At 41.3% G+C, this 15,673-nt stretch overlaps 1 protein-coding gene across 2 annotated transcripts in view; it reads left to right on the plus strand.

Moving 5' to 3' along the window:
- LOC118370979 (electrogenic aspartate/glutamate antiporter SLC25A13, mitochondrial-like) overlaps nucleotides 1–15,673 on the plus strand; it is a 129,616-nt gene that overhangs the window by 64,288 nt on the left and 49,655 nt on the right. For both annotated transcript variants that reach the window (XM_052469944.1, XM_052469945.1), the window contains exons 10-13: nucleotides 7,665–7,749; nucleotides 9,553–9,711; nucleotides 14,769–14,821; nucleotides 15,103–15,183. In XM_052469944.1, coding sequence (XP_052325904.1) covers nucleotides 7,665–7,749; nucleotides 9,553–9,711; nucleotides 14,769–14,821; nucleotides 15,103–15,183 — 378 coding nt within the window. The remainder of the gene's footprint in view (nucleotides 1–7,664; nucleotides 7,750–9,552; nucleotides 9,712–14,768; nucleotides 14,822–15,102; nucleotides 15,184–15,673) is intronic.

The following is a 15,673-nucleotide window of genomic DNA, read 5'->3' on the forward strand; positions in this document are numbered from 1 at the left end:
TTTGAACATAATCCAGGTAGAATCAGGAATTCCCCAGGGCAGCTGTCTAGGCCCCTTACTTAAAATCTTTACTAACGACATGCCACTGGCTTTGCGTAAAGCCATTGTGTCTATGTATGTGGACGACTCAACACTATACACGTCAGCTACTACAGTAACTAAAATTACTGCAACACTTAACAAAGCGCTGCAGTTAGTTTCAGAATGGTTGGCAAGGAATAAATTGGTCCTAAATATTTCAAAAACTAAAAGCATTGTATTTGGGACAAAGCATTCACTAAACCCTAAAACTCAACTAAATCTTGTAGTGAATAATGTGGAAATTGAACAAGTTGAGGTGACTAACTGTCATGGTCAAAACATATTCATACAAAAGTAGCTAAGATGGGGAGAAGTCTGTCCTCAATAAATCGCTGCTCTGCATTCGTAACAGCACAATCAAGAAGGCAAGTCCTACAGGCCCCAGTTTTGTTGCACCTACCTGGACTACAGTTCAGTCGTGTGGTCAGGTGCCACAAAGAGGGACTTAGGAAAATTGCAATTGGATCAGAACAGGGCAGCACGGTGTAACGGTCTTCTTCCTCCTCTGACGAGGAGTAGTAGGAAGGATCGGAGGACCAATGCGCAGCGTGGTACGTGTTCATGATTCTTTTAATAGAACACTGAAAAATACAAAATAACAACGTGAAATAACAAAAAAATAGCAAAAAAAACATTCCATGTGGAATCACCCACAACTCAAGGGTGAAAACAGGCTGGTTCTCAATCAGGGACAACGATTGACAGCTGCATCTGATTGAGAACCATTCCAGGCCAAACACAAAAATACCAAATCATAGAAAAACAAACATAGACAACCCACCCGACTCACGCCCTGACCATACTAACACAAAGACATAACAAAAGAACTAAGGTCAGAACGTGACACACGGTTGGCCCTTGGATGTACACAGAGAGCTAACATTAATAATATCCATGTCAATCTCTCCTGGCTCAAAGTGGAGGAGAGATTTACTTCATCACTACTTGTATTTGTAAGAAGTATTGACATGTTAAATTCACTGACATGTCTGTTTGAACTATTGGCACACAGCTCGGACACCCATGCATTCGGAAAAGCTGACCACGACTCCATTTTGTTGATCCCTGCCTACAGACAGAAACTAAAACAAGAAGTTCCCACGCTGAGGTCTGTCCAACGCTGGTCCGACCAATCTTTGGCCTTGATTTGTTAAAAAAGTTTGAAATATCCAATAAATGTTGTTCCACTTCATGATTGTGTCCCACTTGTTGTTGATTCTTCACAAAAAAATACAGTTTTCTATCTTTATGTTTGAAGCCTGAAATGTGGCAAAAGGTCGCAAAGTTCAAGGGGGCCGAATACTTTCGCAAGGCACTGTATATACTGTACTCGATACCATCTACTGTATCTTGCCTATGCCGCTCTGTACCATCACTCATTCATATATCTTTATGTACATATTCTTTATCCCCCTACACTTGTGTGTACAAGACAGTAGTTTTGGAATTGTTAGTTAGATTACTTGTTGGTTATTACTGCATTGTCGGAACTAGAAGCACAAGCATTTCGCTACACTCGCATTAACATCTGCTAACCATGTGTATGTGACAAATAAAATTTGATTTGATTTGATACCCCACAAGACATGCCACCAAATGTCTCTTCACAGCCCCCAAGTCCAGAACAGATAATGGGAGGCGCATAGAACTACCTAGAGCCATGACTACTTGGAACACTAGGGTTAGGGTACAGTTTATGGAACAGCAGGGACTGTGAAGAGACACAAACACAGGCACAGATACATGCATACACACACGATAACATACGCGCTATACACACATGTACACATGGATGTTGTGTTGTAGATATGTGGTAGTAGAGTAGGGGCTTTAGGGCACACACTTAATGTGTTGTGAAATTTGTATTGTAATGTTGTTAAAATTGTATAACTCCCTTAATTTTGCTGGGCCAGGAAGAGTAGCTGCTGCCTTGGCAACAGCTAATGGGGATCCATAATAAATACAAATACAAATGGGCAAGACAAACAATTTAAGTGTTTTGGAACGGGGTATGGTAGTAGGTGCCGGGCGTGTATCAAGAACTGCAAAACTGCTGTTTATTCACGCTCAACAGTTTCCCGTGTGTATCAAGAATGGTCCACCGCCCAAAGGACATCCAGCCAACTTGACACAACTGTGGGAAGCACTGGAGTCAACCTGGGCCAGCATCCCTGTGGAATGCTTTCGAAAACCTGTAAAGTCCATGCCCTGGTCTGAGGGCAAAAGGGGGGTGGGCGTGCAACTCAATATTAGGAAGATGTTCTTAATGTTTGGTGTACTCAGTGCATATTTGGGCTTGAGTTTTAGGCTTTTGTCCTGCTGAAAGGTGAATTTGTCTCCCAGAGTCAATTGGAAAGCAGAAAACCAGGTTTTCGACAAAAACTCCCCAGTCCTTGCCGATGACGAGTATATCCATAACATGATGCAGCCACTACCATACTTGAAAATAGGAAGAGTAGTACTCAGTGATGTGTTGTATTTGATTTGCCCCAAACATAATGCTTTGTATTCAGGACAAAAAGTAAATGTATTTTCCATTTTTTTTGCAGTATTACTTTAGTGCCTAATTGCAGGCAGGATGCATGTTTTAGAATATTTTTATTCTGTCAAAACTTTTCACTCTGTCATTTAGGTTAGTGTTGTGGAGTAACTATATATACAATGTTGTTGATCCATCATCAGTTTTCTCCTATCAGAGCCATTAAACTGTGTAACTGTCATGGTGAAATCCCTGAGCAGTTTTCTTCCTCTGAGGCAACTGAGTTTGGAAGGATGCCTTTAACTTTGTAGTGACTGGGTGTATTGATACACCATCCAAAGCGTAATTAATAACTTCACCATGCTCAAAGATACATTCAGTTTCTGTTTTTTTTTATATTTACCCATCTACCAATGGGTGACCTTTTTTTGCGAGGCATTGGAAAACCTCCTTGGTCTTTGTGCTTGAATCTGTGCTTGAAATTCACTCCCTTGACTGAGGAACCTTACATATGATTGTATGTGTGGGGTACAGTAATTAGGCAGTCATTCAAAAATCATGTTAAACACTATTATTGCACACAGAGTGAGTCCATTCAACTTACAGTTGAAGTCAGAAGTTTACATACACTTAGGTTGGAGTCATCTAAACTCGTTTTTCAACCACTCCACAAATTTCTTGTTAACAAACTATAGTTTGGCAAGTCGGTTAGGACATCTACTTTGTGCATGACACAAGTCATTTTTCCAACAATTGTTTACAGACAGATTATTTCACTTATATTTCACTGTATCACAATTCCAGTGGGTCAGAAGTTAACATACCATAAGTTGACTGTGCCTTCAAACAGCTTGGAAAATTCCAGAAAATTATGTCATGGCTTTAGAAGCGTCTGATAGGCTAATTGACATAATTTGAGTCAATTGGAGGTGTACCTGTGGATGCATTTCAAGGCCTACCTTCAAACTCAGTGCCTCTTTGCTTGACATCATAGGAAAATCAAAAGAAATCAGCCAAGACCTCAGAAAAACAATTGTAGACCTCCACAAGTCTGGTTCATCCTCGGGAGCAATTTCCAAATTCCTGAAGGTACCACGTTCATCTGTACAAACAATAGTACCCAATTATAAACACCATGGGACCACGCAGCCGTCATACCACAGGATGGGGACGCCTTCTGTCTCCTGGAGATGAACGTACTTTGGTGCGAAAAGTGCAAATCAATACCAGAACAACAGCAAAGGACCTTGTGAAGATGCTGGAGGAAACAGGTACAAAAGTATCTATATCCACAGTAAAACAAGTTCTATATTTACATAAAATGAAAGGCCGCTCAGCAAGGAAGAAGCCACTGCACCAAAACTGCCATAAAAAGCCACGGTTTGCACCTGCACATGGGGACAAAGATCACACTTTTTGGAGAAATGTCCTCTGGTCTGATGAAACAAAAATAGAACTGTTTGGCCATACTGACCATCTTTATGTTTGGAGGAAAAAGGGGGAGGCATGTAAGCCAAAGATCACCATCCCAACCATGAAGCATGGGGGTTTGCAGCATCATGTTGTGGGGGTGTTTTGCTGCAGGAGGGACTGGTGCACTTCACAAAATGGATGGCTTCACGAGGAAGGAAAATTATGTGGATATATTGAAGCAGCATCTCAACACATCAGTCAGGAAGTTAAAGCTTGGTTGCAAATGGGTTCACCAAATGGACAATGACCCCAAGCATACTGCCAAAGTTGCGGCAAAATGGCTTAAAGACAACAAAGTCAAGGTATTGGAGTGGTCATCACAATGCCCTGACCTTGATCCCATAGAACTGAAAAAGTGTGTGCGAGCAAGGAGGCCTACAAACCTGACTGAGTTACACCAGCTCTGTCAGGAGGAATGGGCCAGAATTCACCCAACTTATTGTGGGAAGCTTGTGGAAGGCTACCTGAAACATTTGACCCAAGTTAAACAATTTAAAGGCAATGCTACCAAATACTAATTGAGTGTATGTAAACTTCTGACCCACTAGGAATGTGATGAAAAAAATAAAAGCTGAAATAAATCATTCTCTCTACTATTATTCTGACATTTCACATTGATAAAATAAAGTGGTGATCTTAACTGACCTAAGACATGTATTTTTTACTAGGATTAAATATCAGGGAATTGTGAAAAACGGAGTTTAAATGTATTTGGCAAAGGTGGTTGTAAACTTCCGACTTCAACTGTGTTATGCAACTTTTTTAGCTAATTTATACTCCTGAACCTATTTAGGACATAACAAAGGGTTGAATACTTATTGACTCAAGACATTTCAGCTTTTAATTGTTTATTCATTAAAAATGTAAAAATAAATATATTTAATCCACTTTGACATTTTGAGGTATTGTATGTATATCAGTGGCACAAAATGTATATTTAATCCATTTTAAATCAGGCTGTAACACAACAAAATGTGGGAAAAGTCAAGGGGTGTGAATATTTTCTGAATACACTTTATCTCAAATATACTGAGGGGGGAAATGAGAAATGACTGAGTGAAGGGGTTTGAAACAAAACAGCTGAGGACGAAACGAAAGGTCAAGAAAAAAGAGGTTGGATGGATGTTTGTTGTTTTCCTCCTGTTAGTAGCTCTGCCTGGTCTGCAGAGTGAGACAACGCGGCGTTGCGGGGTGATTTCCTCCCTCTCCCCTGACTGCAGCCAGACTAGGCTCCAGGCCGGACCGGAGCAGGGGCCCCGGTTAGAGCCGCCAGTCCCACCACAATGAGCCGCTTTGGGCTGTGGTCTGGCCTCCGCGGGCTGCAGGCCAGCTCTCCCTCTGAACCTCCAACCTCCACCCCTTCTCTCTTCCCCTCTCTATCCCCTACGCCACTGGCTGTGACTCAGAGAAACAGGGAGGGAGGAGGGAAAGGAAGGGGGAGGTCTTCTAGGGGCATTAGGGGCCGACAGAGGGGGGTCAGGGGCTCAGATAGTTCCTGACAGGTGGACCTGTTCCATAGAGGGGCCCACCTCTCCACCATAGAGGGGCCCACCTCTCCACCATAGAGGGCCCCACCTCTCCACCTCCTTTACCCAGGGATGAGGGCTGAGCAGGCCCGGCTAGGCGACAAGTACTGTGGAATAGAATGTTCGGTGTTCTGGCTGGCTATAACTGTCTAACAGCAATAGTAACACTCAGTTGGTTTTTTGCTCTGATGTGTGCCTATGGCATGGGCAGGGGCTGGGGTGGAATCCAATCAAAGCAAGGCTTCTGATTCTGGGTTTGTTCCACTAACTTCCTACCCAATGCTTCTGTGCCTGATTGGAGTTTCTCAAATGAATCTCTGTAATTCAAGAGAGTTTTAACATTCAAATGGATGGGAATCGGTGCTAGAGGGCAATTAATTTTATCACTGTATGCCATCATAAATGTGAATATATAGCCTATAGAGATAATTGAAATGAAATATCTTGTGGCGTCACATGAGATGACTAAGTACCGCATGTGATGTTGTCTAATCATGTCATGACTCATGACACAGAATAGACTACAGTGTTTTATTCAGCATCGTGATTCCCTGAAGTGAACTCAACGTAACACTTACAATCTTTAAGCTTTTCTAAAGGATAGATGAAATATAGGCATTTAAGTGATTCTGATGACGCATGTAAACTGTCTGATCTGAATTGATGTAGGACTGAATATAAATTAGCTTTATAATGGGAAATGAGACAGTGTACTGCTCTTGTTACTCTGTGGGAATCAAGATGGGGCTAAAGGCATCCGCATGCTTCCCAGTCGAAAAGATGGGGCTAAAGGCATCCGCATGCTTCCCAGTCGAAAAGATGGGGCTAAAGGCATCCGCATGCTTCCCAGTCGAAAAGATGGGGCTAAAGGCATCCGCATGCTTCCCAGCCGAAAAGATGGGGCTAAAGGCATCCGCATGCTTCCCAGTCGAAAAGATGGGGCTGAAGGCATCCGCATGCTTCCCAGCCGAAAAGATGGGGCTAAAGGCATCCGCATGCTTCCCAGTCGAAAAGATGGGGCTAAAGGCATCCGCATGCTTCCCAGTCGAAAAGATGGGGCTAAAGGCATCCGCATGCTTCCCAGCCGAAACAGTTCAGAAGAGTTTGTGCATATATTATGACAACATTTTGTGATGTTTTTGTTTGTTTTGGACTTCGGTGAGGATTTGGGCACACCATCTTTTTACTGGAGGCAAGCCAAAGTTCTTCGGTGATTGGTCAACAGTGGGGATTCCTCAATAAAGTCTTTGTTGTCATTCAATGAGTGGAGACTTGTTTTTATGCAATTTACTTTATTGAGAAATACTGCGCCAAACTTCTTACATAAATATAAATGGTGCGACTAAGATCTTTGTAAAAAAAAAAAGTAAAAATTAATAACAGGTTTCTTGTTATCTAAATTCTGACTATTTTGAAGAAGGGCATACTGGCTACGGTGTCTCAAAATGGACAAACCGTACATACTATTGCCGCTTTTTTCAAATTTTTCAATTGAAGGTGTTTAAGGGAGTATGCGAGCACACTCGGCTAGGTGCCAGCCGAACTGAAACATGCTGACGCCTTTAGGGCTCAACAACAAGGTCTGACTTCTGATTTAAACATGGGATATTATGGCTTGTCTGATATCTCTTTCTCTCTTTTCTCTCTCTCTCTCTTCGCTCTCTCTTTTCAATTCAATTCAAGGGGATGTATTGGCATGGGAAACATATGTTTATATATAGATAATAAACAAAAGTGAAATAAACAATAAAAAATTAACAGTAAACATTACACTCACAAAAGTTCCAAAAGAATAAAGACATTTCAAATGTCATATTATGTCTAAATACAGTGTTTAAATACAGTGTTGTAACGATGTGCAAATAGTTCAAGTAAAACATTGAAAATAAATAGGTTGTATTTACTATGGTGTTTGTTCACTGGTTGTCTTTTTTTTGTGGTGACAGGTCACAAATATTGCTGCTGTGATGGCACACTGTGGTATTTAACCTTTCTCTCTCTCTCTCTCTCTCTCTCTCTCTCTCTCTCTCTCTCTCTCTCTCTCTCTCTCTCTCTCTCTCTCTCTCTCTCTCTCTCTCTCTCTCTCTCGTGTCACTCTCTTTCAGCTGTCTGGTGGGGATCCGTCCCGCTCTGTTTTCATCCAGGTAGCAGAGTCCGCTTACAGGTTTGGCCTGGGTTCCATCGCTGGTGGTAAGTCAAGTCTATGTCTCAAATAGCACCCTATTGCCTATGTAGTAGATAACCCTATTCCCTACGTCTCAAATAGCACCCTATTGCCTATGTAGTGGTTAACTCTATTCCCTATGTAGTGGATAACCCTATTGCCTATGTAGTGGATAACCCTATTCCCTATGTAGTGGATAACCCTATTCCCTATGTAGTGGTTAACTCTATTCCCTATGTAGTGGATAATCCTATTCACTATGTAGTGGATAACCCTATTCCCTATGTAGTGGATAACCCTATTCCCTATGTAGTGAATAACCCTATCCCCTATGTAGTGGTTAACCCTAGTCCCTATGTAGTGTATAACCCTATTCCCTATGTAGTGGATAATGGTGGTAATAGTGGTAATGCACTACATAGGGAAAGAGGTGCAATTTGGGACAAGCCCCATGTCAAGTCACAAGTCATTGTGTCACCACCACCCCCTCACCTGCCCCCCCTACCCCCATCACCCTCCAACCTCGTAAGAAAATAGAAAACAAAGGGCTTCCTATTGCGTTCTGCAGGGGCGATTCCTCCACCACTTAAATAGGACAGGGACTCTATGCACCATGGGAACCTCCCTGTGTTTGGACTCTTTTGTACCTGTGAATGATCAGAGAGAAGGGACTTTTGGGGGGAGGGGTGGGGGCAATGTGGAGTTGGGGGGTGGATGTGGTGCCTGTGTTTGGCTCCAGACTACTCCCCTCCCTCCCCATCGCCGCCCTTCCTCCTCCCCCCTACAGGAGACAGGATAGTAAGAGGTAGTCCCCACCCCCTACAGGACACAGGCTAGTAAGAGGTAGTGTCCCCCCCTACAGGAGACAGGCTAGTAAGAGGTAGTGTCCCCCCACCCCTACAGGAGACAGGCTAGTAAGAGGTAGTGTGTGTGCCCCTACAGGAGACAGGCTAGTAAGAGGTAGTGCCCCCCCCCCCTACAGGAGACAGGCTAGTAAGAGGTAGAGTGTGTCCCCCCTTCAGGAAACAGGTTAGTAAGGGGTAGTGTGTGTCTCAAATAGCACCCCCCCCCCAACAGGAGATAGGTTAGTAAGAGGTTGTGACCCCCCCCCCCCTTATGTCTGGTGTACACTACACAACTTTCAAAATCCTAACATCACTGGGCCTCTCACATTAAATTACCCATCTTTCCATTAGTTTTTTGTCCTGCCAACGTAGTGATGCGCACACTAAATTATGTGATACAGATGGGGGTCACCCACTACAAGATGATGTGATTAGATTGTTAACGTAGCTAGAACGAGCTGTGGCTCAAAGCAGCCTCATAAATCCTTTCAAATATCTAGCCAACATTTTGAATTGAATAACATTGCTTGTGAACTTGTAACGATTTGACACTTTGGCTTTGGTTAAAGGCAAGTACAAACACATGGCGAGCTCTCATTGGTGAGCTCTCATTGGCGAGCTCTCATTGGCTATTGCTGATCACCATTCTCAAAACTTGTCGTTACAAATCTCACACTACAAGAGCATTGTAGATTTTGTGCCAATAAAATCAAACATATTAGAAAATATTGGGACTTCTGGGACTGCTCAAACTGGATCGGTAGCACTCAGATTGCGTCACATGAAACAAGCGTTAGTGAAGGCCTCGCGCCCCGAGCAACGACATGGGGATTTGTCTCCGATCCCAAAAAAGTGTCTTTGACAGCTAATTTCAGGGCCAAAATCGTGTAGTGTACGCCCGGCTTTATAACGAGCTAAAAATGAATTTATAATGTCCCCCCTCCCCTACTTCCTTCATATAATTTATGTCATATGTTTTTCCAGCTGTGGGAGCCACAGCAGTGTACCCCATAGACCTAGTGAAGACCAGGATGCAGAACCAGAGGACCACAGGCTCCCTGGTGGAAGAGCTCATGTACAAGAACAGCTTGGACTGTTTCAAGAAGGTGCTGCGTTACGAAGGCTTCTTCGGCCTCTATAGAGGTCAGTACCAGACGAGATGCGTCCCAAATTGCACCCTATTCCCTACATAGTACTCTGCTTTTGGCCTGAGTAGTTCACTATATAAGTATATAGCGACAGGCTAATGGGTAGAGGGAGGTACAGATTTAGGGTCAGTTTACCCTCCTCTAATCCCAATTTTAACTGTAACCTGGAACAACACAAATCTGACCATAGATTAGCGTCTAGCTGTGACTTCATATCACTCCATCACAACAGATGGGGTTTACAGGTTTGGGAGGGGAGAGAGGACGAGGAGAGGTGGGCGGGTTTGAGTTCACCTTCCCTCTGACCTGACTTCTTTGAAGTGATTAAAGGTAGTCTCGGGAGTTTTTGGGAGGACAATGCACAGCCACATACCAGCAGAGCTCTGTCACAATGGTAGAGTGTGACTGCCCCTGCCAGACTTCAACTGGCATTCATTTAATAAGTACCTGCACTCAGGGAGCGGGGGGTGGTTCTCAAACAACACACACTATATCGGAATTCTCAGGATTATGATTGACAGGCGAGTTCTCCCGTGAGGATTCTACGAGGAAGTGGGAAGTCTTAGTGTCTGTCACAGGACACCAAGCCTTTAGAGAGGTCTCTGACATTATAGACACAGTCAGACAGACCTGGCTCCGCCGCACAGGTACAGACATCAGTAGTGGGTTCCAAATGGCATCCTATTCTCTTTATAGTGCACCACTTTTGACCATGGCCCATAGGACCCATGGTAGTGCACTATGAATAGAGGGCCATATGGAACACATCCCTTGTGACAAAAAAAATCCAACGGTGCAGATCAATTTGAATGGCTGTCTGGAGTCTGGAGATATGGTACATTACAATTTGAAAACACACTGAACTATACAATCTGAAAACACACTGAACTATACAATCTGAAAACATACTGAACTATACAATCTTAAAACACACTGAACTATACAATCTGAAAACACACTGAACTATACAATCTGAAAACACACTGAACTATACAATCTGAAAACACACTGAACTATACAATCTGAAAACACACTGAACTATACAATCTGAAAACATACGGAACTATACAATCTGAAAACATACTGAACTATACAATCTTAAAACACACTGAACTATACAATCTGAAAACACACTGAACTATACAATCTGAAAACACACTGAACTATACAATCTGAAAACACACTGAACTATACAATCTGAAAACACACTGAACTATACAATTTGAAAACATACGGAACTATACAATCTGAAAACATACTGAACTATACAATCTGAAAACACACTGAACTATACAATCTGAAAACACACTGAACTATACAATCTGAAAACACACTGAACTATACAATCTGAAAACACACTGAACTATACAATCTGAAAACATACGGAACTATACAATCTGAAAACATACTGAACTATACAATCTGAAAACACACTGAACTATACAATCTGAAAACACACTGAACTATACAATCTGAAAACATACTGAACTATACAATCTGAAAACACACTGAACTATACAATCTGAAAACACACTGAACTATACAATCTGAAAACATACTGAACTATACAATCTGAAAACATACTGAACTATACAATCTGAAAACACACTGAACTATACAATCTGAAAACATACTGAACTATACAATCTGAAAACATACGGAACTATACAATCTGAAAACATACTGAACTATACAATCTGAAAACACACTGAACTATACAATCTGAAAACATACTGAACTATACAATCTGAAAACATACTGAACTATACAATCTGAAAACACACTGAACTATACAATCTCAAAACACACTGAACTATACAATCTCAAAACACACTGAACTATACAATCTCAAAACACACTGAACTATACAATCTGAAAACACACTGAACTATACAATCTGAAAACACACTGAACTATACAATCTGAAAACACACTGAACTATACAATCTGAAAACACACTGAACTATACAATCTGAAAACACACTGAACTATACAATCTGAAAACACACTGAACTATACAATCTGAAAACACACTGAACTATACAATCTGAAAACACACTGAACTATACAATCTGAAAACATACTGAACTATACAATCTGAAAACATACTGAACTATACAATCTGAAAACACACTGAACTATACAATCTGAAAACACACTGAACTATACAATCTGAAAACATACTGAACTATACAATCTGAAAACACACTGAACTATACAATCTGAAAACACACTGAACTATACAATCTGAAAACACACTGAACTATACAATCTGAAAAAACACTGAACTATACAATCTGAAAACACACTGAACTATACAATCTGAAAACACACTGAACTATACAATCTGAAAACACACTGAACTATACAATCTGAAAACACACTGAACTATACAATCTGAAAACACACTGAACTATACAATCTGAAAACACACTGAACTATACAATCTGAAAACACACTGAACTATACAATCTGAAAACACACTGAACTATACAATCTGAAAACACACTGAACTATACAATCTGAAAGCACACTGAACTATACAATCTGAAAACACACTGAACTATACAATCTGAAAACACACTGAACTATACAATCTGAAAACACACTGAACTATACAATCTCAAAACACACTGAACTATACAATCTGAAAACACACTGAACTATACAATCTGAAAAAACACTGAACTATACAATCTGAAAACACACTGAACTATACAATCTGAAAACACACTGAACTATACAATCTGAAAACACACTGAACTATACAATCTGAAAACACACTGAACTATACAATCTGAAAACACACTGAACTATACAATCTGAAAACACACTGAACTATACAATCTGAAAACACACTGAACTATACAATCTGAAAACACACTGAACTATACAATCTGAAAACACACTGAACTATACAATCTGAAAACACACTGAACTATACAATCTGAAAACACACTGAACTATACAATCTGAAAACACACTGAACTATACAATCTGAAAACACACTCAACTATACAATCTGAAAACACACTGAACTATACAATCTGAAAACACACTGAACTATACAATCTGAAAACACACTGAACTATACAATCTCAAAACACACTGAACTATACAATCTGAAAACACACTGAACTATACAATCTGAAAAAACACTGAACTATACAATCTGAAAACACACTGAACTATACAATCTGAAAACATACTGAACTATACAATCTGAAAACACACTGAACTATACAATCTGAAAACACACTGAACTATACAATCTGAAAACACACTGAACTATACAATCTGAAAACATACTGAACTATACAATCTCAAAACACACTGAACTATACAATCTCAAAACACACTGAACTATACAATCTGAAAACACACTGAACTATACAATCTCAAAACACACTCAACTATACAATCTGAAAACACACTGAACTATACAATCTTAAAACACACGGAACTATACAATCTGAAAACACACTGAACTATACAATCTGAAAACACACTGAACTATACAATCTGAAAACACACTGAACTATACAATCTCAAAACACACTCAACTATACAATCTTAAAACACACTGAACTATACAATCTGAAAACACACTGAACTATACAATCTGAAAACACACTGAACTATACAATCTGAAAACACACTGAACTATACAATCTTAAAACACACGGAACTATACAATCTGAAAACACACTGAACTATACAATCTGAAAACACACTGAACTATACAATCTGAAAACACACTGAACTATACAATCTGAAAACACACTGAACTATACAATCTGAAAACACACTGAACTATACAATCTCAAAACACACTGAACTATACAATCTGAAAACACACTGAACTATACAATCTTAAAACACACGGAACTATACAATCTGAAAACACACTGAACTATACAATCTGAAAACACACTGAACTATACAATCTGAAAACACACTGAACTATACAATCTGAAAACACACTGAACTATACAATCTGAAAACACACTGAACTATACAATCTGAAAACACACTGAACTATACAATCTCAAAACACACTGAACTATACAATCTCAAAACACACTGAACTTTAAAAGAGAAATTCCAAAATAAACTTTCTGAAATTCTCTTGAAACTCACACATTTTATTCACAATTCCCTCATTAACATGGATCTACTGTGTAGTAATGCTGGTTTTGTTATATTAGCCACTGAGGAGAGTGTCATAAGCCAACTTTATCTAATGTAATGAAGCTGAGCATTTCTCTCTCCTCCTGTTCCCCTTACTGAATGAGCTGTGCATTAGAATGGAACACACACGCACTGCAAACACTAGGATGATGTCACGGTCTCTCGACAGGAACCCTTGCGTAAACAACACAGCAGCATGAGACAACAATAAGCGTCTCTGTGAGTCGCTATGCGTAAACTGTGAGTTGCTATGCGCCATTTAATAAAAAATGACTTGTGTGTGGTTCTCTGCCTGAGCCCTTCCACAAAAACAACTAACACTCCTGTTTCTGTTTGTGAGTCCCAGCCCAGATGAAGATAATCATATGTTTGTGCTCCTGTGTCTGTTTCTGACTCTGTGTGGCCTGTTTTGGGCCCTGCGTTCACTACCCCCCTTCGCACCCTCCACTATTAACTTTGTTTGTTACTTTAGGGACGGGGGGAGGGAAGAAGATGGGGGGTAGTAAGAGGGGGGTCCATCCATCGCACTCAAATCAGATTATTTTGTTTATTTTTATCCGGCTGGAAGTCTTTGCGTTGTAATTGAGGGCTGTGTAAACTTTGGTTCGTGTTTTCTGTCTTTTTTTCTATTCTGGGAAGGAGCTACTAGGTGATGTTTCTTTCACTTTGTCAGTCTGTTACCCTGATGCCCCCACACCACATCAATAGTGTTCATTAGTGTCTGGGGATCAGGCAGAATTGGATTCATCAGGGTATGTGTTTAATGTGGAGGGTGTGTGTGTGTGCGTGTGTGCGTGTGTGTGTGTGTATTGTACTTCCTTGGCCCTTCTCTTTTCTAATCATGTTGTGTCCTAATGATAGGTCTGGTACCACAGCTACTGGGCGTGGCCCCGGAGAAAGCTATAAAGCTGACAGTAAGTGCCTTGTTTTTCCACATGGAGACCAGTCAGGCCCCAGTTTCAGGCCCCAGATTCAGGCCCCAGTTTCAGGCCCCAGTCACCACGGAGCCCCTCACTGGGCCCTAGTTTAACATTTACCTCTAGTTTTAGTTTAATGTACAGTACAGATTTTATGTGCACACTCACACACGCACGCACGCACTCACACACACATGCACAGACATACATACAAATACACACAGTGTGTGTGTCTGACTCTCTCTGTGTGTGTCTAATGTTTAGTGTTCTCACCACAGGTCAATGACTTTATCAGAGGGAAGAGCAGACAGAAGGATGGATCAATCCCTGTACCTGCTGAGATCCTGGCTGGTGCATGTGTGAGTATCATCTCATTGATCAGCCTCCATCCACATAGAAGCTACCGAGACAGGCACGTTTTACCTGTTGCAGGTTTAGGCCCACTGGAGGATGACATTCACGTCTTGCACCACCAACTGACCTGAGATCAGGTGTTTCTAAACTGGACGACACACAGACGGAGACAGACAGGGCTGTTACCTGAGAGACTTCCCCCCCCACCTCGACCCCACTACCCCCACCCTGTGTTTGATCAGTGAGCTGTCACCCCCCACCCCCACCCCATCCCTTAGTTCTACCTGACCCTATAGCACCCCCCACCCCATCCCTTTAGTTCTACCTGACCCTATAGCACCCCCCTCCCCCAACCAATGAATAGAGGCCTTTCACCAGGGAGCTGTTTGATGCTGATCACTAAAGCAGAATATTTAGGGTACACAAGTCATTATGTGTACCTACATACTTGCCATGTGCATGCAAGCGACTACAACTCAATTAAGGTTATGAATG

The sequence above is a fragment of the Oncorhynchus keta genome, chromosome 19 (assembly GCF_023373465.1).
Source record: "Oncorhynchus keta strain PuntledgeMale-10-30-2019 chromosome 19, Oket_V2, whole genome shotgun sequence".
Lineage (NCBI taxonomy): Eukaryota > Metazoa > Chordata > Actinopteri > Salmoniformes > Salmonidae > Oncorhynchus > Oncorhynchus keta.